General features: G+C 42.0%; 1 protein-coding gene across 1 annotated transcript; it reads right to left on the bottom strand.

Annotated features, from left to right (window-relative positions):
- Positions 1–710: 710 nt before the first annotated feature.
- On the bottom strand, positions 711–24,644 carry ALAS2 (5'-aminolevulinate synthase 2). The gene is made up of 11 exons (XM_074359968.1): positions 24,520–24,644; positions 17,429–17,624; positions 16,635–16,757; positions 15,696–15,806; positions 13,041–13,263; positions 12,303–12,487; positions 9,668–9,847; positions 6,997–7,161; positions 6,164–6,432; positions 4,129–4,291; positions 711–996 (listed from the first exon to the last, which is right to left on the bottom strand). The coding sequence occupies exons 2-11, from the start codon at positions 17,607–17,609 to the stop codon at positions 833–835; spliced, it is 1,764 nt and encodes a 587-aa protein (XP_074216069.1). The 5' UTR covers positions 17,610–17,624; positions 24,520–24,644; the 3' UTR covers positions 711–832.
- Positions 24,645–24,740: the final 96 nt, after the last annotated feature.

Genomic DNA, 24,740 nt, shown 5'->3' with positions numbered 1-24,740 from the left:
AGCTTTAAACTAATGCTGGTGGGTCTCACAGCTGCCACAAATGGATAACATGGTAGAGAGAAATGGGTTCCTTAACCCTAGAGTCGCCAGGCAGGACCAGGAATTGCAGAAGTGTCAGGAAAGATCGCCTCCTAGCTAAGTAGTATCATTAATTCACCCAAGTGTGCCATGCAAATGTTTGCTGTGTGCTATGACTTGGAAAAGTGCATTGAACAAATTGCTTGCTATTGCTATAGGCAACCTTTTTCTCACCTTGGGAAGAAGGACTGTTTAAGTCCTATACTATAAGGTGCTATAGGAAGGAAAGAGACGGTAATGGGTTGAGGAGGACATCCGTTCTCTCTGCTGGAAAATACCTCCGAGGTTTTGGGGAACCATGGTTGGTTTGTGGTGATGACATTTCCTGGCTTCAGGGGCTACCTGGGGCTCAGGTTGCAAGGCCTACCAGTGAAGAGTCAATCCTTGGATTTTTGTTGAAACCATAGGGAAAGAACCATTTCATACAAACCTGCCAAGTGTCCTGGCTCTGTGTGCAACTCACTGTAGTTTTTGGCCACCTTCCTCTTTCTGGATCTCAGTTTCCCTGTCAGTAAAATGGGATGGTCAGACGAACAGGTGATCTGTGGTTTCCTTGTGGTTCTGTCACTTGTTTCAGGGAGTCAGGTATAATGCAGTTGTATGCTTTCTGTCAAACAAAGGGCTACAAATGCTGCACTTTGCTCTCTATTTTAAGACCTAAGTCAGCTAGAGGCACACTACAAAGCAGAGGACAGGAGAAGGCCCAGCCCCAAGTGAAGTGCAGGTGGGGTGGGGATCTAACGCGGCTGATTTCTTAGGCATAGGTGGTGACGTACTGAGGCCCCATGTTCCCAAAGTAGGAACGTTCCCACTCGCTCATGAGCTCGAAGTGCACAGGACGGTGACAGAAGTTGCAGGCAGCGATAGATCCATCCTGGAGGGGCAGCCCCACCTCATTCCAGGTTGCCAGCAGCTTCTCTGCAGGTGGCGGGGGGGAAGGAAAGAATCTGTTAGAGTAGGTCTTAATCCTACTTTGAGCCTTACCCATCTCAGTTGATGGCAATTCCAGTTACTCAGTACAAAAATTTTTGAGCCCTTCCTTTATTTTTCTCTTTCCTACCACACATCCAATCTATCAGCAAATACCATTGACTCTACCTTCAAAATCTGACCACTTCTCATCACATTTAATGCTACCATCAGGCCTGAGCCATTATCAACTCTTAACCTGAAATATTACAGTGGCTTCCTAATGGAGCTCCCCGCTTCTACTCTTCTCTGTCAGTCTATTCTTAACATAGAAGTCGGAGCAACTCTGTTAAAACCTGAGTCAGATATGTGACTCCTCTGCTTAAATCCTTCAGAAGACTCCATTTCAGAGTTAAAGCTATAATCCTTCCAATGACCTACTGTCCCCTATATAGGCTGGCCCCACATTGCCCCTCTCCCCTCAATTTTCTCTTTCCCTCTTGCTTACACCACTCCATCCACACTCATCTACTTACTGTTCTTCAAATTCCAAAGGAATACTCCTGTGTTAGGGTCTTCCCTGTCTTAGGCTGTTCTCTCTGCCTGGGATGCCCTCCGCTTAGATTTCTGCCCAGCTAACTCCTTCACCTCCTTCATATCTTTACTGAAGTGTCAACTTGGTATTCTCTACCCTTAACACTCTATTTAATGCTACAGCCCTCCTCCAAACTAGCCCCTGTACACCACTCCCAGCACTTTCTATCCCCCTTTTTTCTGCGCTCCCCCCTATAGCGCTTAGAACTACCATGCTATTTAATTTGCTTATTTTTAAAGTGTTTTTGACTATCTCCTTCCATAAGAATGTAAGCTCCAGAATGATAGGGATTTTGTGTCTGTTTTGTTTACTACTGGATCCCTAGCACCTAGAACAGTGTCTAGCACATAGTAGGTACTCAACAAATATTTGTTGAAAGAATGAATGAAAGGATGCCTGGTTAATCCTCGAAGATGAAAAGAAATAAGCCAGAGGAAGGGGTGAGGGAAGGCACTCCAATCATAAGGGAACGTTGTTAGCAAAGTCCCAGAGATAAGTGAATAGAGCAAAATGAGGAAAATATAAGTCATTCTGTGTAGCTGGAGAAATAAAATCACTGTGGGGAAGAGGTGAGGGCATAGAGGTCAGCTTGTTGAGGCTACTGAATGCCATGCCAGGGAGCTTCGACTGTTCTACAGGCCAGGGGTCTCCAATTTGGGGGCTCTACATCCTCTCAGTACAAAAGTTCTAACATCCCCAATCTATGTGTGTTCTACATGTATCATTGTATATTAACGATCAATATCAATAATGCTTAATTTCCTATTTTTTAAGATAAAAAGTAAACATGAAATTCTAATAAATCCCCTTACCCTTTGGATCATCTTGCATGCCTCACCTTGGAAACCACTGCTGTAGCCTCAAAAATAGGGAAATATGAAGAGGTTTAAGCAAGGGAGCTCTATGATCAGGTTTTTAGGAAAATCCCTCTGGTGGTCAGCATGGATAAGGGATTAAAAAGGAAGCAAGAGAGAAACAGGAAAATTTGTTAGGAAGAAATCCATTGACATGGATGAAAGAAGTGGCAGTGGAGAAAAGAGAGCAGATTTGAGATTATAGAGAACGTTTGTAAGATTTCACAATGGGTTGGCTGTGAGGTTGAAGGATTGACTGGTGGAGTCAGGGTGGATGCCTCTCTCTCATATTTCTTTCCTGCAAAAGCTCAGCATACATGGGCACTTGGAGAACTGAAAGTACTGAGAGTTCTATAATTGAAGCCCAGAGCAACTGAAAAGACAGCGAAAGGTCCAGAAGTCTGGATCATCAGCTCAGAGAGGTAGTAAATCAAGCAAGGAGGTAGAGACAGACTCCCCAGTTCAAATCTAGTAGCTATGTGACTTTAGACCAGTTATTATGTGTTTTTTATGCCTCAATTTCCACATATATAAAATGAAATGCTTATGATACCACCTCTACCCCATGAGGATTAGATGAGTTAATACATGTAAAGTGTTTAGAACAGTTCTTGGCACATGGTAAGTACTTAATAAATGTTGGCTAGCATTATTTGATGTTTTTAAGTGAATGAATGAATGACACCTACCCATCTTCCTTGAACTCTCACTCTGCCTCTGCTCCAGACAAACAGAATGACTGTTACCAATGCATACCCTCTTTTCCTATCTCTAGATCTATGGAATTCACTTATTCTGGAGTGTCCTTACACCATACCATGTGTACTTCAAGTTGCAGCAGAAGGACTTCCTTAGTCACAAAGCCTCCTTAATTTCACCCTTCCTACCCTTGCTAGCCATACATAAGCACTCTCCCTCCAGCTCACAGAATACTGGAGCTCATCACACTGGACCAGTACCATCCATCTTTATGTCTGTCTCCTTTGCTATATCGTCAACTGCCTACTTGGAATGAGAACCTGCTCTACTCCAGGCCCTGCACTCAGTAGGAACCAAGTTAACTTTAGGTGAATGGACTAAACTGGCATCTTTCAAGATAAAATCCAAGCTACTCAGTCAGCTCTACAAGCCTGTAAATCTTGCATTGTAGATTCATAGACAGACACTCCCCTCCCCTACTCCATTCTTACTACTCTGCACTCCAGTAACACCTGCTTATTGTTCTTGGTATATCCCAGGCTACTTCTCACCCTCCTCCTTGTCTTTCTTCATGCTCTTCCTTCTGCTTGGAATACCCCTTCCATGCCCTTTTTCTTCTCTTGGTTCAATACCACACACCTTTGCAAGACTCAGCTCAGGTGTCATCTCCACTAAGAAGCCTGTCTTGAATCCCACAGGTTGGGTCAGGCCTCTTCTCTCTGCTCTCACAACTCCCCCATGTATTATCTTCGCTGAACTTAGATCACCCCTGAAGTCATTGTTTGGGCCTGCTATGGCCTTCTCAACCAGACTGAAGCCCTTTGAGTCTAGGGACTGTTTCTCATTCATTTATGACCCTAGTATAGGGTCTGGCACACAATAGATGTTCCAGTAATATATTGTTAAACTGAATGGCATCCATTCTCTCAATTTCTTCAGATCCTGGGGCTGAAGGGAAGAAGAGTGCTGTAGGCACTCATGTTGAAGACCTACCCACAAAGTCTTCCATCATCTGAGGGCTGTGGTGGGGGGAGGGTGCCAGGCGCAGCAGCTCTTCACCCCGGGGGACAGTTGGGTAGTTGATTGCCTGCACGTAGATACCATGCTTGGAGAGCAGGAGATCACAGATCCTGCTGTTCAGTGCAGCATCACCCACCTGGGCTCAAGAGAAAAACCTGTTAATATCTGCCCTGTTAGTATCTGCCACCCTGGTCCCACTATCGCTATCTCCATTAAGCAGGTGGAGGGAACCAGATTAAGGAATGCCACTGAGTTTGGGGACATAGTTTTTCATAAGAGGCTTAGTCAGTGGCAGCTCCAGAATTTCTATCAAGGAGTTGTTTGGAGTCAGCAATCAAATTTAAGATACATGCACCCCAATGTTCATAGCAGCACTATTTACAATAGCCAAGACATGGAAGCAACTCAAGTGTCCATCAACAGACAATTAGTTTAAGAAGATGTGACATATATAATGCAATATTATTCAGCCATAAAAAAGAATGAAATATTGCCATTTGCAGCAGCATGGATGGACCTAGAGAATATCATACTAAGTGAAGTAAGACAGAAAGACAAATATATGCTATCACTTATATGTGGAATCTAAAAAATAATACTAATGAATCTATAAACAAAATGGAAACAGATTCACAGACAGAAAACAAATTTAGGATTACCAAAGGGGAAAGGGGTCAGGGAGTGATAAATTAGGAGTACGAGATTAACAAACTACTATACATAAAGTAGATAAGCAACAAGGATATACTGTATAACATAGGGAACTTTATTCAATATCTTGTAATAACCTATAATGGAAAATGGTCTGAAAAAAATATATAACTGAATCACTTATAACTGAATCTCAGTTATATATATGTGTGTATATATTTGTATTTATATACACAAAATACATATATATGTGTATGTGTGTGTGTGTGTGTGTGTATATATATAAATAACTCAGTCACCCCACCTGAAACTAACACGATATTGTAAATCAACTATCTTTCAAAAATTTTTTTTAAATGGGGCTGGAAGGAGGTGGCGCTAGGGACCATGTCTTGAAGCTGTTTGTAGAGCAAGTGCACTGGTTTTGCTTAGTTAGTATGTTAATTTGGGGATGGTTCTGGGTAAGAAGATAAACCCGCTAAGCCACCTCTGGGGTGCTGTCACTGAGTTAATTAAAAAAACACATATTTACAAAAGTAGTCTTTCAAGGGAACTTTGGGTTAGCTCAGGGAACAGTGACTCTTTCTCTTCCATAAAACAGTTATAAAAAGTGTCCTTCCCACACTCAATTTTCTGACACACACTAATAGATGTCATTTAAGAAAGCAGTTCATTTTTAAAGGCAGTAAACACTCAAGCATAGTTGGGAATCTGAAATAGCAGCTAGTCCATGGCTTTTGATTTTATATTTTCTAACTAGTTCTCAGTAAGAAGAACATTTCACTCCATGACCATACTGTACACACATACACATAAACATGCATGTATACAAGTATACAACTGAATTAAATTTCTTATGAAATGATACCCTTACTATGTGTGATGTACCCCAACATTTTCTATTGTATTTTTTAATGATAGTCATAACCCGCTAAACTTATTTTGTAACCCATTAATGGTCGTGAGCCACAGTTTGATAAACACTGAATTATAGGCCAGTATTCAGTATTGTGAGGGTCAGAACAGTCTAATAAGCATGAGATAATAGCTAATGCCAAAAAAATAAAGAGTGGTTAATCCAGAATGGCTGATAATTTTTCAGAAAGGGTAGCAAAGTTGGCAATAAGGATGGTTAACAAGAAAACAACAGCTAATACAAACAAAACAAAACAAAACAAGACTGGTTAATCCAGAATGGCTGATAATTGTTCAAAAAGGCTAACAAAGCTGGCAGTAAGGAGGGTGATTAACAAGAAAGCAAAGAGTTGATGACAGGAGCAGGTGTCAGTTTGCTGGGTGTGTGGAGGCTCCCAGAATAGATAAGTGGAGAACGCAAGGGACAGGGTGGGGCTCTCACCCGGATGGGGATGATGTGACTGGGGCATGGGATGACAGGAAGGCCCCTGTCCATTAGTAGCTGGCGCATGTGCTTGACGTTGCGCTGGTGGGCTCGCCTCAGGGCTTGGCCCTCCTCTCCCTTGAGCAGCCGCACAGATTCCAGAGCCCCAGAGAGCACCATGGGAGGCAGTGAAGTGGTGAAGATGAAGCCAGCAGCATAGGAGCGCACCATGTCCACCAAGTCATGGGTGCTGGCAATGTAGCCTCCCACACAGCCAAAGGCCTTGCCTGGAGACAGGGAGGAGAGGGAGGATGATATACACAGACCCCATTATCAATCTCATGAGGAACAGGGTCATACCCCGGGTGACACAAGGAGGTACACCAGAAGCTGGAGCTCCAGACTCCCTTCCCAGGGCTCTGGTCATCTCTCCTGTCCATGACAAGGCATACAGAGCTGATAATTCTGTTGCTTTGAGATAGGACTTTCAAGTCCTTCCATATGCAACGACCAGATAGGCAGGAGCTGGGTGGAGACCTTCAACTGGTTAGGCCCAAAAGTGGAGCTAAAAATGAAGCTTGAGGCTGGGGTGGGGGGAGAGTTTAGAGCCACAACTCTCCACTCACTGAGTTGAACCTGGCTATTTGGCCCAGCTCAAAAATCCTGCCACACTTTCTCAGCAACTCTGCAGCAGGGTGGGAATGGGAGGATAGGATCCAGGAGTTCCATAGCCTGAAGCTATAAATTCTACTCATAATAGCTCCTGCAGCTTTGGGGAGGAGGAGGAAAAGGGTTTTCCAGGGGCCTCATTTCTGGATTGTATGTAAGGGCAACCCAAGGGACTCACTCACCAAGAGTTCCAGAGATTATGTCGATCTTGTGCATAATTCCATCACGCTCTCCAATCCCAGCACCCCGGGACCCATATAGTCCTACAGCATGAACCTCATCCACAAAGGTCAGAGCCCCATACTGGTGGGCCACATCACACAACTCCTCAAGGGGACAGATGGCACCTGAGAAAACCCAACAGATAGGGGTAGATTATAACCCTTCCCCAGTTTCATCTCAGCATGGAATTTGAGACCCATAACTACTTTGGGATGGGAGAGAGGGAGTGTGTGTGCCCTCAGTTGAGATTATGCCAAACCTGTTTATATCTGTTGACTGGTTCCACCTCACTCCCACCCAAGCTGTGTGTGTGTGTTTTCCCCAGTTTGAGATTATGGCTTGTCTGTCTATTTTTACTTCATTCTGATAAAATCTGTCCTCTTGTTTATGCTATTTGCCAGCCTCTCTGCTTCTTTTTTTACCCCTGCAAGTCTGTGTATTTCCATCTAGGGTTGGCACTAGCCTATATGATGCCTTTGTTTAAATAAATGGAAAAAAGCCACCTTTTGCTCCAGGTTAATGTAGTCCTGATTTCAGATCCCACTCACCCCCTCAGCCCGGTGCTATTGGCAGCCTTGTCAATATCTTTATTCTTTACTGGTCCTCCTTGATTCTGTCTTTCTGGATTTCTGTCACTCATTCTTTTTGTAGCCATTTCTATCTTTGTTTCTATGGCTCTACTTTTCTGTCCCTGCCTTTTTTAATTTTTCTCTCTTCTCCCCTTCCTCTCTCTCTGTCTCTGTCCTCATTCCCTCCCTCAGCTCCCTCACTTCTCTCTTTCTCACTGTTTGTGTCCTTTTATGTCTACCTCTCTGACTTCTGTCTTTCTCTGTATCTTTGTGTCTCTTTCTGAGTTTCTTTGTGCCTCTGTTGTTTCTGTATTTTCTGTGGCTCTGTGGAAATGTATTTCTTTCTCATCTCTGTCAATGTCAGGCTCAATCTATTGAATGAAAGTGAATTAGATGTAATCCGTATGTTTCTCTACATTTTCCATGCAGATTTACCACTTTCCCCTGTTTTTCTATATATCTGCTATGTTGATAGTTGTTTATAAGGTTTTCAAATGGCTGTGAATATCATATATAGACTTTGTGACCACTCTGCATATACGAGAATCCACACCACTGCCATTCCCTATCCCTGGAAACTGATGGTGCAGGGAGCTGGAATACAGAAGTAACTTCTTCAGGTGGGAACAGGGACTCCAGGCCAGGATTAAAGTATGTGAACAACTGGTGGGACAACATGAAGGGAAGCAACCACAGGAGTTGGAGCCTAAGATAAAGAGGATAGTGTGACGGCTCAAGCATCACTTCAATGGGAGTAATTTGGCCCTATGATTGACAGTTTAGGAAGAGTTTCCACCAAAAAAAATAAGGAACCATTCATTTGCAAATGTAAGGAACTAGAATGGTCCCAACATGGTTTCTACTAGAGAAGTAATGAATTAGAGTAGTCTCAGTGGTAGAAATATTATCATGGGATGGCTTTACTTTATTGCTAGTTGTAGAATGTGGGAGAGGGCAAGACAGTAAGTTCTTCACATATATTAACTCACTTAATTCTCACAGTTACTCTTTTATTATCACCTCCATTTTAAAAAATAAGGCAACTGAGACACAGAGCAATTAAGAAACTTGCCCAAGCTAGTAAATTGTGATGCTGGGATTTGAACATGGATAATCTGATTCCACACCCCGTGCATCATTACATGATGCTGATGGCACTTACGTTGACTAACTCAGGGAATACTGTGGACTCCCCTTTGTTTCAGTTGGAAAAGTGACAAATTGAAATGAAGTGAGAATTTCTTCCCTCTAATAAATCCAGAAGGTTATGCCTAAAACAGATGATTTCTCCTTGAAGAGGGGCAGCAACAGAATGAGCATGGTTTCAGTTGGGAAAAGAAAAGAGGTAGAAGAGTCAAGGTCATTTTTTTCCTACTTAGGTCAAAATAAATGGAATGATTTTCATCATCTCTAATTCTTACAAGGAGACATTTTACCTTAGGAAAAACTCAGAGAGTTGAAGAGCTCTTTCAAGTCTTAGAGCTGGAAGTGCCAAAGGTGGGATTTGAACCAGGGTCTTCCTGACTTGAAAACCTATTTTGATTCCAATACTTCGTACTGGACCTTGAAAACTCTCCCAGGCAGTGGTTTGTGAAATTTTCCATTGCAGAAACTAGACACTGGGATGACTGATTTGCACATCATTTCTAATGGAGGGAATATCCTATGAAGGAATTGGAGTCATACATCCTAGGGTGCAAATACTCACCTTGGCACAAATTTACTGAGACAACCAAGACAAATTGGGTGCTGTCTTTGAACTTTAGTCTTTTAACCTGTGAGACCAGTGTAATAGTTGCCTCTATCCTTTGTCATTTACCAGCTGTGTCACCTTGGACAAGTCATTTCACTTGTTTGTGTCTGTTTCCTCATGTAAATAAATAGAAATAATAATAGCACCCACCTCACAGAATTGTGAAGATTAAGTGAATTCATACATATAAAATACTAATACTTTTGCTTGGCACATAATAGGCACTCTATAAATGTTAGCTGTTATCATTATCGTCATGGTTTTCATGAGACTAATATTAGTAAACATAACACTCACACGTTTACATACCATCCATAGAGTGAACAGTCTCAAAAGCCACAATTTTGGGTGTCTCAGAGTTGGACTTCTTTAGAAGTTTCTTCAGGTGTTCAGGGTCATTGTGCCTGAAGACAAACTTGGCTGCTCCACTATTGCGGATACCTTGGATCATTGAAGCATGGTTGCCCGCATCCGAGTAAATCTCACACCCTGAAGAGCCAGATGCATAATTCTTAAGCTTCTGTCCCAGTGTTCAAACTTCAATGTCAGGACTGACCTGGCAGGGGCAGAGAGCCAATCCTTTCCTCCCTTTGAAGATTCTGCTCTGCTTCTCCCTCCTCTGGAAGCCTTTGTTACACCTCTTCCTCTCTTGGAAGAACTCTTCTGCCCTGAAATTCTGACTCCTACACCCAGAGAATGTTTGTTGACTTGGGCTGATGCTAAATTCTTCCTGGTCTAAGAGAAATCCCACCTCTTATAGGTAGCATCCCTCTGGTTATAGTTACAGGGTAGACACTTACCAGACTTTCACATGACTTGTCATAAGCTCATGACAAGTCAGAGCAGGAAGGGCCATTAGTGACCATGGAATCCAGTCCCTTAAATGTACATGTGAGGAAGCTAAGGTCCAGAGAGGGGAAGACCTTTCTTTAGGAAATGCAGGGGTTTTTAACTGGACAATGCTGAGAAAATAGGTAGAGATGAGAAATGAGTGAAGAGGATTAATTCCTGACCCACCCAAACTGCACTGACATCAAAGAACTTTGGCTTTTCATTAGAGTAAGGGATCACTTCTACCTGCAGAAGTCAGGCGTGACTTTCTGGAGGACCTGCTGTGAAAGATAAGTAGACTGGGAGTTTCTTGAGAGCAGGAACTACATCTTTTTATCTTTTTGTTTCTGGTACCCAGATTAAGGCTAAGTAAACCTTCCTTGAATGAATGGATGAAAAACAAATTACTGATTTATAAGTGAATAAATATATGAATGAATATATTATTGAATGAAAGAGAGGATGGATGTCAAAAGATGAGGTTGAAAAGGTAGAAAGAGACCAGATTATTGAGGGTTTTAGAAGGCATGATAAAGAGTTTGGATTTGGTCCTAAGGGCAGTGAGGATCTATTAAAGGGTTTGAGACAGGAGAGTAATAAAGATAGGTTTGCATTTTTAAAATATCATGACTGCTGTGAAGAACATACTGTAGGAAGGCAAATGTGAAATTGAGAAAATTATGTTAGTCTAGGCTAGGATGTGGCAGAGGAAATGGCAAGAAGTTGAATTCTAATGGTTGAAGAGGGGGGTTTACTGAAAAAATTCCCAAAGATGTTGTCTTTAGTTGGGGTTACATGTGATCTCAGAAAAATTTTCTGAGAAGCAATGGAGATGTTTACAGTGTACTGAAAAATCTGCAAGAAGTGAGGAAGTACATAGCAAATGTGGAGACTTCTCTCAAGCAGTTTTCCTGTTATATGGAGAAGAGAGATTGGGCAGTAGCTAGAGAGTGATGAGGGGAAAATGGTTTTATGAGATGCAAGAGACTTCAACATGTTTGAGGAGAGGGAGAGGCTGAAGATACAGGAGGGAGAGAGGAAACTCATAGATCAAGGTTCCTGAGGAGGTAGAGGGCACAGAGCATCAACATAAGGATTAGTCAACAAGAAAAAGGGCAACTCTTCCACTGACAGGAGAGAAGGAGCAAGGAGAGGACATGTGGGGATGCTCATAAGTTTGTAAGTAGTTTGAGGCAAGGAGCTGAGGATATTGTTGCCTGGGATCTTCTATTTTCATTGTGGTAGAAGGTGAGGTTATCTGCTGTGGGTAAAGGTGAAGTGGAGGTGTAAAAAGGCTGAGGAGAATGGGGATTTGGCAAAGCTTCCCTCAAGACTTGGAAAGCTGACAGTAGAAACAGGATTTCCAGAGAGCATAGAGGACCTAGTAGAGGTTGGGGACCATGTGGCTACCATCTGAGCAATTACATAAGACAAGGATTGACATAGAGAAGATAGAGAATTATATTTACCTGGGGTTGGGCTGCGAGGGAAAGATGACAAGCATATGAGTTGAGGACATTATTCGCTAGAGTGGGAGAGTAGGAAGATGGGATCCAGATGGGATCTGCTGTACAAGCAAAGGGACTGGCTTTGGGCAGAAGGAGAGATGCGTCTTCAATTTGTAAAAGAAAAGAATGAAAGAAGGGTAGATGAACAATCAGATAAATTTGATAGCTATAAGTTAAAGGAGTTCTTGTCTGGTGGCTTCTGTTTTCTTTGTGATGTAAGATGTGAGGCTGTTTGCTAAGAGTGAAGGAGGAGGTAGCCACAGGTTTTAGAAGGAGGAAGAAAGTTTGAAAAAGCTGATATAGGGACATAAGAGGACTTATGTATTTATAAGTGTTAAGAGTCCAGTTGAGTTGGGAAGTGACAAATTTATGATGTTACCTTTTTGTGAGGTTGGGCAGTGTTCCTCAGGAGTAGTTTTGAACCTATGTGCAGAAGAGGAGAAAGGAGAGGGACATACTCATCCAGTGCTGAGGATACATAAGGTGGGGGAAAAGGAAGGGCAGTGGGAGCAAGTTAACTTAGAAAACAGCAGAAGAGTGCCGGAGACAGTAAGACAGTAAGTGCAGGATACCAGCCCTGAACAAAGCTCAGGCCCCAGGCTTACCTGGCAGTATCTTGGCCAAGGTGAAGAGGGTAGAGTCATTGGCCACAAAGCAGGAAGAGAAAAGCAGGGCTGAGTCCTTTTGGTGCAGCTCAGCCAGCTCCTGCTCCAGCTCCACATGAAACTTACTGGTACCCGAGATGTTGCGGGTACCACCAGCTCCAGCTCCATGACGCTGCAGGGTCTCTCTGGCCAGGAGAAAACAGACGGGAGACAAGAAGGAACCCTTGTCAGATACTGAGGAACTGGGTAAGTTTCTCTTCCTTGATGGGTATCAATATCAACTTAGTGATTCTGTATGAACCATGTCCTGTATGAACCATGTCCTCTATGACCAAGCAGAGGGCAGGATGGGGACGATGGGGGGAAATGGATCTGCCTTCTCAGGCTGAAGGGATGGAGGGAGAAGCTAGGTTAAACTTGACTAGCTTGGAAGACCTTCAAGAGGAGGTTGCACAACATCTCTGGTAATACTCATTCTGTAGCCAGAGTAGGAACTCATGGGAGTGGGCTTTGCTCAATTTCTCATCCTCTCCTCCATATCACTGGACACAAAAGAGTTTGGAAAGCATAGTTTGTTGACTTAGTTCATGTCTGAGGGTCAGATTTGCTGGAGGACCTTGGACAAGAGGGGTGGGTGGAACCCAAGTTTCCACTGCCAGATCTGCCTTTTCCTTCCATATGTGGCTTTGGCTCTTTAAATGTATCCCCACACCTCATGGCTCAGACCCTTCTACTCACTGTGTGGCTTGTAAGACCCGAGGGTGCCGGCTCATGCCCAGGTAGTCATTACTGCACCAGACAGACACATCCTTTGAGGCCACAGATGCCTCAAAGAAGTGTTCAGCAAAGGGGTATGCATCAGCCCAGCGGTTCACGGTCTTGAACACACGGTAGGTGTGGTCTTGTTTCTTCTCCATGATCTTGTCCCTAAAAAACTGGTCATACTCAAAGACATGGTCTCCTGTGGGAGTAGAGATGGGGATGGAAAGAATTCATTTTAAATCACTTCCTGGTTAGTCCATATTTTATTCATGCTGTTGATTTTTGAGTTCTCCAATTCTCTTTCCATTTATTCATTTCTTTGATTAGTCATTAGCTTACTGGTCCACATTAACTCTATACTACTTCATTCAACCATTCCTTTTCTTACTCACTGGCTCATTCACTTAGTAATTTACTTATACAGTCACTCAGGCTTCCTACCCCTGGCATGGCCTCATCTCTTTTCCCGAGGTTAGTATGGCAGCCTCCTTACTGGAATCACTACTTCCAGCTTCACTGTAAAGAGCATTGACAGATCTAGTTTCTAGTCATAGCTCTGCCACTTCCTAGCTGTGTGATCTTGAGCAAGTCAAGGATCCTCTTGTTTTCAATTTCTGTGTAGAATGGGGCTAATAATATCTTCCTTGCAAAATTGTGACCATCTGATGACAAACAGAATGTAATACACCCAAACTAATGTCTGGCACATAGTAGTGTTATTATGACTATAGTAGTAGTAGTAGTAGTAGTAGTAGTAGTAGTAGTAGTAGTAGTAGTAGTAGTAGTAGTAGTAGTAGTAGTAGTAGTAGTAGTAGTAGTAATAGCTAATATTTAGTTATATTATTATAGCCAACATTGAATGAGTGCCTATTTCATGTAATGCCCTATGTTAGAAGCTTTATAGATACTATTTCATTTATTCCTCACAACAACCCTATGTGGATAGTTCTGTTAGTATCTCATTTTACAAATGAGGAAAATGAGGCATATAGAGGTTAGATAACTTGACCAAGGTCATACAGCATTGTAAGTAGCCTACAAATAAGTGACCTAGAGTCTACTTCCTTAACCACTACCATTACAAAATGGAGCAACCCTATTTTCAGGACAAATTGAAATAATGTATGCCAAAGGACTTGTTAAACTCTTGAACTCTATACATGAGACAGAAATCTTGGTTGTTGCAGATGGCAGCTTATGTGGTAGGGATGTAAATGGGTAATATCTTTGCTGCAAGGCTGTTTGGAAATATATACCAAGAGTTTTTTAAATGCACATGCTGACATACCTAGGGAGATATTTGTAGCATATTTAACAGAAAAATGATTGATATCCAGAATTATTTTTTAGAATCTCTGAAAAATTACTATGAAAAATTTAAACCCAGTAGAAAAAATTGACGAAGAGTATTAACAGACAATTCAATAAATGCAGAAAAGATGCTTAATCAGAGAAATTCAAACTGCAAAAATAAGTTTTCACCCATCAAACTGATAAAGATTTAAAAATTTGGTAATATCAAGTGCTGGAGAGTGTGTGAGAAAATGGATTCTCTTTTTGATAACTGGTATACCACTTTGGAAGGCTAATTGGCAATATTTATTAATATTGAAAATGTACACACCCTTACATCCTGAGAATTTCCACCTCTTAATCTCTATTCTAGAGAAACACTTACCTTTGTACATGAAGAGGTATATTCAAGGATGTTTGTTGCACCATTGTTTGTAATAGAAAAAATTGGAAGCAACCCAATAGAGGAATAGCTAAACAATCTCTAGTATATCCATACTAAGTCTAAGATAATGCTATGCATTATCTTGGGTACATTTGTATGTACATAAAACCAACATAAATGGAAACTGGAAGTATACACACAAAAAATTGGAAACAATTACCTGAAATATAGGTGCTTGATGAACTAAATGATGTTGCATCCATGCTACAGAACACACTCCAACCATTAATAATTATGCAGCTCTGTGTTTAGAATCATGGAATAATGCCCATGACATAGTGTTAAGTGAACAAAGCATAATAACAAACTCTGGGTAGAATAAGATCACATTTCTAATAAAAACATGTGTGTAGAGGGAAGTGTAGGAGGTGTGTGTGTATATGTTTAGTCACAAGAAAATATTTCAAAGAAAATATAACAAAAAGTTAATGGTAGATGGTGAAACTCTGATTTAAATTTCTCTCTTTATACTTTTCTGTATTTGTTGAAAATAGTTTACAATGAATCATGTGAAATGAAAAATGAATATAAACACATACCACAGAGGGAAAAAGGCTTTCTGTGAAAGATGAGAGTTTTTGAAGGAATCACAGAGAAGAACTACTAGGAATAAACCTAAGAAGAAATGAGGCCTCATAACAAGTTAGAAGCACTTCCATAAATGTAATTTTATTTCCTTCTTATGATAACCTGTTGCTGTATTAAAATCTCACTGCAGGGAAGTGACTTACTTTCCAAAGGACACGGATCTAGCAAGTGCCAGCATTGAAATTTAAGCTTAGACTCCCTTTGACTCTAAAGTGCTTCCTTGCCATTTCCTCTATGTGGCAGAAGCCATTTTCAGCATTCCTTTCATATTCCTACCCCTTCTACTTCCACCTTGGCAAACTCACCAGTCATGTTGTTCTGAACCAGGTGTGTGACCTTCTCTGAAATTTTCTCTGGTTCCTGGGGACTGCAGAATGGCTTCCTCAGGCTGGCTGAGGCCAGGGAGATGGGCAGGTCTGAAAGGGAGTATAGGATTCATTGGTCATGAAGAGGGGGTGGGGGATAAAGCATGTGATAACCTCTTTAAACTCAGTACAACATATAAAAATTCAAGGTTAGGAAGTAGGAAAGCCTTCTGCAGAGAAAATAAATACTCTGCAAAGTGAGCTCCTTCTCATCTCCCCAAGTGGAGACTTATGTGTCAAGAAACCTTTCATAAAGTGAATTACACTTCTTCCCACCAGGACTTTCCCTTGGGTGAGGTAACTGGGGCAGCAATGTTGGGTGTTGCACTTGGCAGGACAATGTATCTTACTCTTTTCTGAAAGTCATTACAATTCAGTTTTGAAAATTTTACCCTTAATGATATCCCCCAAAAGCCCGTTAAAGATGTTGACAGTGTAGTCACCTTTTAAGTGTGATTATCTTGAGTGATCTGCACCAATTGAGTTGACCTGGGCTCCATGCCCTTCTAAAGGATGTACTGCTACCAAAACTTACTCTTTCATGCAAATCCAGATTGTCATGGAGCAATATTGCTTAAATGTGGGAGCCCAGCCTTTTGGGGTCCATTTAGCCACTTGGGAGAGAGGAGGCAGGACTCTAGAGGGCTCATTTTAGGCTAATAGCTAAAAGTTACAGAAGCATGTGTGTGTGTGTGTTGGGGAGGGTGCATTTCAGTGTACAGTCTAAGCTATTGCTTACCATGGTTCCCCTGGAAAAGACTGGACTTCCCATCATGGAATGTGTACTAGCTGCCCTTGGATTAGCCTAGCATAGGACCATGATGAAGTGAATTCAAGCATTAGGTTTAGAAGTTAGATGAGGAGGAACTTAACTCCAACCTGTCTTGAAAGTCTTCACATCCTCCTGGACTTCTGGAGCTGCCTTCTGCACAATCTTACTCTTGCCATCCTGGAGTTCTGACAGCATGAAAGGACAGTGGCTCTTGGCCAAAGATGGAGAGTCTATGCAAAGTTAAGAGAGTAAGTGGCAGTGAATTTCTAGCTGTAAGTTTAACAATGGTCACTGAGAATACTATATCCCAAAGTTCTATCTCAGGTTATGGTAGAGACACAGAGATGGATGTATCTGGTCCCTATGCTAGAGGAGCTCCTAAGTTGTTGGGAATCACACATCCTGAAGACACATTATGAATAGTGCTGGGATGGGAGGGAGGACATGGGCTATGGAAGGCTAGAAGAGGGAAGGTACATGACCAAGAATTGGAACTGGGCAAGCTAGAAGTCTAGGCAAGATTCATAGAGGAAAGAGGTGATGCCCAAGTTAAGTGTTGCATGAAAAGTATGAGATACTCTGGTAAAGATTATGGAAAAGGGTCATTTCACAGGAGCAAAGGCACAGAAACTTGAAACAATAGAGTTAATCCAAGCGATTTTAAGTAGTTTCAGCATGACTGACGTATATAGAGCATGAGGGCATGAGAGACTCTTTTTAGAGATACTGCCAGAAATCAGAGTCCAGGTGTAGTTTTAGGCCAGCTCATTCTTCCTTGACACTTTTCACATGAATCCTCCCAATTATTAGGTAATAATGACTGGCATGACTTGAAACCTTGAAATATCTCCAGGACCCAGACATTCTCCCCTCCCCTCATATGCCAGCGGTGTCTTCTTACCTCCTCCAGCCTTGGTTGCCTTAAGGTGGATTTGAGAACAGATTGGTCCTTGGGTGGCCAGGATGGGACAGCGTCCTATGCCAAACAGGAACTGGTGAGCCTTAATCATCTTGCCCAGGAGGCCTGTGGGGCTCCGGATAAGCACTGGGCAACACTGTAGCAACATGGCTGCTGCCACCATCTTGAGCCTGAAGTTCTGTAGAAGATGTGGAAGAGATGAGATTCCACTATGAAGACCTGGCCATAAGCCAAGGGTCATTCCTGTGTTTGGTCCTTTGCCTTTAGCTTCTCACCCAATGCTTGCTGCCCTTCCCAGATATGCCCTTATTGTCATTCCAGGGTAAGAACTTTCCCAATGTTACAATATGCCAATAGGACATCAGAAAGGAAGAAATAGGAAATTGACCATTAGGCAAAAGGAGTGAAGGAAAGAGCTTCAACTGGAGGCCAGAAAGCCTGAATTCTGGTGTTGGAAAAACTGGACAGCAGCATGTAAATCAATGAAGCTAGAACACTCCCTCACACCATACACAAAAATAAACTCAAAATGGATCAAAGACTTAAACATAAGACAAGATACAATAAACCTCCTAGAAGAAAACATAGGCAAAACATTATCTCACATACATCTCAAAAATGTTTTCCTAGAAAAGTCTTGGGTAGACCAAGCAATAGAAGTAAAAGCAAGAATCAACAAATGGGACCTAATGAAACTTACAAGCTTCTGCACGGCAAAGGAAACCATAAGTAAAACAAAAAGACAACCTATGGAATGGGAGAAAATTTTTGCAAATGAAACCAACAAAGGCTTGATCTCAAGAATATATAAGCAGCTCATATGACTTAATAAGAAACAACCAAACAACCCAATCCAAAAATGGGCAAAAGACCTAAACAAGCAATTCTCCAAGGAAGAAATACAAATGATCAATAGGCACATCAAAAAATGCTCAATATCACTCTTTATCAGAGAAATGCAAATCAAAACTACAATGAGGTATCACCTCACACCAGTCAGAATGGCCATCATTCAAAAGTCCACAAATGACAAATGCTGAAGAGGCTGTGGAGAAAAGGGAACCCTCCTACACTGCTAGTGGGAATGCAGTTTGGTACAGACACTGTGGAAAACATTTTGGAGATCCTTCAAAAGACTAAGAATAGACTTACCATATGACCCAGGAATCCTGTTCCTGGGCATATATCCAGAAGGAACCCTACTTCAAAAAGACACCTGCACCCCAGTTTTCATAGCAGCACTATTTACAATAGCCAAGACATGGAAAGAGCCTAAATGTCCATCAACAGATGACTGGATAAAGAAGTGGTGGTATATTTATACAGTGGAATACTATTCAGCCATAAAAACTGACAACATAACGCCATTTGCAGCAACATGGATGCTCCTGGAGAATGTCATTCTAAGTGAAGTAAGCCAGATAGAGAAAGAAAAATACCATATGAGATCGCTCATATGTGGAATCTAAACAAACAAACAAAAGAAAACAAAACATAAATACAAAACAGAAACAGACTCGTAGACATAGAATACAAACTTGTGGTTGCCAAGGGGGCGGGGGATGGGAAGGGATAGACTGGGATTTCAAAATGTAGAATAGATAAACAAGATTATACTATATAGCACAGGGAAATATATATAAGATCTTATGGTAGCTCAGAGAGAAAAAAATGTGACAATGAATATAAGAAAAAAAAAAAAAGAAAGCCTGGATTCTGATTCAGACTCTGCCACTGACCCCCTCTGTGATGCTAAGGATCATTGAAGTGTAATTGTATGTGGCAGGTTGAGAGCTGACAACCCACCAATCCTTTGATCATCACTTAAGGCTATGAATCTTTCTAAGAATATTGGCCTCAGCCAAATGAATATTCAGCCTGCTAATGCAGACAGATTCCATTGACCAGGGCTCCTGAGACTTGGCTTGGAGTATTTCTTGAGCAGGCCCAGCCAGAGAGGCAAGGAGCTTGAGCCCTCAGGTACTAAGCTTAAGTAGATTCAGGGAATAAGACAAATGGGCACCATGTGCCACCAGACTGGCATTTTACTGTCGTTGGATTTCCCCCTGGCTTTAGGAAAAGCATAGAGAGAGGAGTAGGTGAAAGCAAGACCCAGGGAGTCTAGGAAACAAATCTATGGTTGAATGAAAGAGGTGGAGGCTAAGACAGAGGAGAGAAAGGGGGCAGAGAGAAAATCAGAATAAAATAATCAAATACACATAGAGGCATTCAATAAATATTTGTTGAATTTGGGAGTAAATTAATGAATCAATAAGGACCCAAATGGAGGAAAGAGAAGGAGAGTAGGGGAAGAGTCATAAGAAAAGAAAAAATAGGAAAGATAAAAGTAGGAAAGTAATAGAGAACAAAGGTGTAGCGGTAGTGGTGGAGTTATTAGGAGAACAGAAATTTTGGGAAAGAGAAAGATCAAAGCCAGAAGGAAAAGGGACAGGTAGAGATAAGAACAGGGAGAAGAGGACTGATCCAGAAAAATGGAGGACAAGAGGATGATGGGAAATACAGAAGAACTGGGAAAGAGACTGAGATGAGAGAAAGAGAATGAAAGAAGAGGAGGAGAGAAGGAGAGCAAGAGAGAGAGACTGAGTCACAGGTTAGAGGTAGAGTCAGAGACAGATAGACAGAGGGACACAAAAGAGACATAAGGAGAGATCAATGAGCACGGAGGAATATACAAAGACTCAGAAAACTGAAAGCAAGAGAGGGGAGAATCCAGCAGGTGTAGAGTCAGTCAGGTACAAAGATAAAGGAGAAATGCTGTCAGAGATCATGGGGGTTGGGGAGAACAATAAGGAAGAGTTATGGGAAGAGGAAGTTGGCTCTACTAAGGGAGAGGAGAGTGAGACTGAGTGAAGGGACAAGGGAGTAGAGACAAGATCAAAGGATTGAGACAGTGAGGTGGTTAAGGTAGGTTGGGGATTGGGATGAGGGAGGTCTGAGAAATACAAAGAAAAGGAGAGCTAGAGAGAGCAAGAGGGGGAAATAGATGAAAAGAAGATGGCAAACTGCAAGACATGGAAGCAACCGAAATGTCCATCGACAGATGACTGGGTAATAGGATATTTATACACCACATATTTATACACTAGTATATTATGGAATACTACTCAGGCATGAAAAAGAATAAAATAATTGCAGCAACATGGTTGGACCTAGAGATTGACATTCTAAGTGAAGTAAGCCAGAAAGAGAAAGAAAAATACCATATGATATCACACATATGTGGAATCTTTAAAAAAAGGAAAAAAAGGACACTATGAACTCACCTACAAAACGAAAACAGACTCGCAGACGTAGTAAACAATCTTATGCTTACCAGGGAAAGGGGGTGAAAAGGGATAACTTTGGGAGTTTGAGATTTACAAATGTTAGCTACTATATATAAAAACAGATTTAAAAAAATTTTCTGCTGTATAGCACAGGGAACTATGTTCAAGATCTTATAATAACCTTTAATGAAAATGAATACAAAAATGAATATATGTATGTATATTCATGACTGGGGCATTGTGCTGTACACCAGAAATTGACAGATTGTAACTGACTGTACTTCAATTTAAAAAGAAAAGAAAGAAAAAGGGCAAACTGGAGATCCAGCATCAGAGGGTGAGAAAAGATATGGGACAGGACAATGGGACAGAGGTGGAGGAATGTGGGAAGACTAAGGCTCTGCCACCACCAGGAAAGCTACTGAGTAGAACCTAACAGCACCTCTAACATATAGGGCCTTATGTTGTGGGGGACAAGCGAGCAGGAGGAACTGGTGGCCGTGTCATCAATATGGCAACCTCCTTTACCTCTTACAGAACAATACCCCTCCCTTCTAGATCTCACAGAGCAAGCACCCTCCCCTTAACTCACAAAGCAATCTCTTCCTCTTCTTCCACCCCAGAGTATCCTCCCTCCAACTCTCACAGGCTGTCATAGGAGCATAGGTCGGTACAGGGGGTAGGGAGTGTAGTTCCTGAAACTGGGAAAGGCCAAGCGGTGTTGAAAGGACTAAATGAAACTCATATTAAGACTGTAGGACAGTGCCTGGCACATAGTAAGTTTTCAATGAATGTTAGCTTTTCTCATTTCAATTCCAGCTCCCCAACTCCCTGTTGCACATCTTGGAAAGTAACTTATCTTCTTTGGGTCTCAGCTTTCATCAGCTGTCAAATGTAAGGAATTTGCCTCTAACTCATATGGTAGGTAGTGAATTGGATTTGATGCCTACTTCATATCTAGAGATACGAGTTTCCCTTCCCCTGCCTGCTTGCAAAGGCTCAAGATCGTGGAGCTGAGCCTGCAGAACACAGATAAAGCCCCCAGCGTTTATCACATTTAGGGTCTGACCACTCCCCAAGCTGAGACCAGGGTGTGGGAGAGAAGAGGAGTTCCTTTCTAGAATCATGTCTGAGCATCTGGCTGGGGCTATTGGTGGTGAAGCAGGGTGGATGTCCCAGGGAGAGGCAGGCAAGGCAGATGGCCAGGTTCCAGGCTCCTGCAAATTCCTTTCCCCAGCATTAACAATAATAATGACAGCAAAATTGGGGTATGTAATGTGAAGGAAAACCTCCAAGATTGGAAGCAAAGTCTAGTCCTGCCTTGGGATGATGGTGAGTCCCCCCCACCAGGTTATAAACAGAAGTTCTATATATACATCGTCTCTAAGGGACTTTTAGCCATGATATTCTCAGAGACCTGGGAAAACATAGACCACTTCTTGGAATTTGTTGAATTATCAAATTCTTTCAAGCTTCAGTTTCAATTTATCTGTTCTGATACTCTTTTCCTGGAATTTGCCCTGCCTCACCCTGCCTGCCCAACTTAATGACCCATAACCTTGTAGTCTAGTTACCTTGAGCTCTGTTTCCATGCTACCTCACTACCTATCATGAGATTGGAGTGAGCAAAATTGAATCAAGTGAGTATTTTAGGCAATTTAGGGTACTAAGAGCACAGCCTCTGGAGCCAGACTACTTGCATTTGAATCCTGTCTCCACCACTGACTAGCTCTGGACCTTAGAAAAATCATGTCTCTGTTCTATGTCTTATATCTTTAAAATATAGTAATAACAAGGACAGTCTTGTTCAATATTGAAGATTCAGTAAGATAATCTATGTAAAGTATACAGAAGAGTGCCTATCCCAGAGTAAATACTGAAAAAATGTTATCTACTATTTTCATATTCTACATTTTATTTGTAGGGAAAGTGAAGATACAGCCAAGGGAAGTAACATCATGAATACACCAGACCAGGTCTGTTACCCTGATTCTTGTCTCAATCCTAATTCTTCTCCTTATTCTGTTACAAATTACTATGTGACCTTGGGCTTTTGAACTTTCCCACTCTGGGCCTCAGTTTCTCCACAGACATTCGACTAGATAATTTCATAGGTTCCATCAGATTTTAACAAACTCACAGAGGTCTCACCACTGTGCCCGACCCCTCTGTAAATGCTTCACGTACATTGATTTATTTAATCCTCATGACAACCCTGTGAGGTATATACTAATATCAACTTTATTTCAAAGATGAGCAAACTGAGGCCCCAAAAGATTAAGTAACCTGTTCAGGTCACAGAGTTGGTAAGTAGCAGCAACAGGATTTGAACCTAATTAATCTGGTTCCAGAGCCTCCTAACTTAACCACTATGGATCTATGATTCAAATATTACTACATATTCTCCTGACTGAGAGCCTGACCCCAGACATCAATCCACTCTGCTGCACTAACAGGTCCCTTTCTGGGACATTTGATTTTGAACTGTGACCAGTGCCTTTACCAAAGAAACAAATTTCTAACTGAAGTGGAATTTCAGGCACTGAGGAACATTCATTCATTTGTTCATTCATTCATTCTACCATTTAACAACTTATGCAATCATTGTGTAGCAGTCTTTACTAGGGGTCTTCTTAAAACAATGCTTTCACCCCAAAAGATAACTTATTGGACCAAGTGACACCATTACTACAAGATTTTCCCTACACCTTAAAATCCTCTCTGATGTCAACAGCCAATCTGCAGTTCCAGAGATCAGAGGGGCCAACACAATTCTACCCGAGAAGAGAGCCGGAAACACTCATTGCAGTGTTCTTTGCCCCCTCTCTCCCCTTTGTGGCCTGCTTTGCAATAATCAATTAAGTCTGGAGGAGATGTGGTCACTTCTCTTCAGGAGTTGGAATCATCAGGCTTTACTTCCCTTCCTAGCACCCTCTCCCCATCACGGAAGAATCACAGAGTCTTTTAGATACCTGGAATCAAAATCAGAAATTCTTAGAGATGGAAACATTTACAAGACCACGAAATCAAACTTAGAAGAGGTTGTTGAAATCATAGGCAAAGCCCTTTTCCTCAGAGTGTGAAGGACTTGCCTAGGGTCTCACACTGTGAGAATACAAATCTATTGAGTTTCAGCATTGGGCCCTTTTAGTGACACAACATTCTTCTCCTACCTTCTCCCTTTGTTTTTGCTAATTACTCATCTCTCAATTCCTTCAAATCTCTCCCTACCCAATTCATCATTCCCATCATCCCCACATTCACTTATTTTTCTATTCCTACCTCTGGCCCCCTGGGCTCCGACCCATTGAGCAGTGCTGTCAGCTGAGCAGAGAGAAGGAGTCAAAGTGAGGGAGGAATGGAGAATTGCCAGAAGAAATATCAAGACATCTTCCTGGGGGACACAGAAGGAAAGGAAGAGACAGAAATACAGAGACTGAGATACAGAGTAGAAAGAAAGAGATGGAAAGGAGAGAGATTTAGAGGAAAAGATACATAAAGAACTCAGACAAAGGAAAAATAAGAGAAAGCTATAGTGTCAGAGAGCAATGAAGTGAGCCATCTTGAAAACTAAAAAAGAGAGGAAACAAGGAGGAAAAAGACAAAGGAAAGCTGTAAACAGGGAAAGACAGAAAGAGACATAGCAGGGGGAAAAGAAAATAAGAGTGACAGATTCTAAGCAACAGATTAAAGTCAGATCTAGTCAGGCTGGAGAGCCAGCCTATACAGCTTTGAGGTAGGCAAGCAGACCAAGAAAGAGGGCACCAGACTGAAAGCAGTTCTTACCTGTTGCCCTGCACTGAGGACGAACGAACGACGGGTGGGTGGGTACTGTGGTCAGGACCTGGCTTTTATCCCTTCCCCCTTGGCTCAGCTCCACCCACTCTGCCTTCTGCTGGCCTGGCCCTGCGTTGGCCCCAAAGGTATCTCAGGCCCTTGCTAGAGATAAAACCCAATATAGTCCCCTCTTGCCTCCTCCCTCACCCAGCAATGGCTGTCTTCTTTCT

Source organism: Camelus bactrianus, chromosome X (genome assembly GCF_048773025.1).
Source record: "Camelus bactrianus isolate YW-2024 breed Bactrian camel chromosome X, ASM4877302v1, whole genome shotgun sequence".
Taxonomy (NCBI): domain Eukaryota; kingdom Metazoa; phylum Chordata; class Mammalia; order Artiodactyla; family Camelidae; genus Camelus; species Camelus bactrianus.
This window is presented reverse-complemented; position numbering and strand designations above follow the sequence as displayed.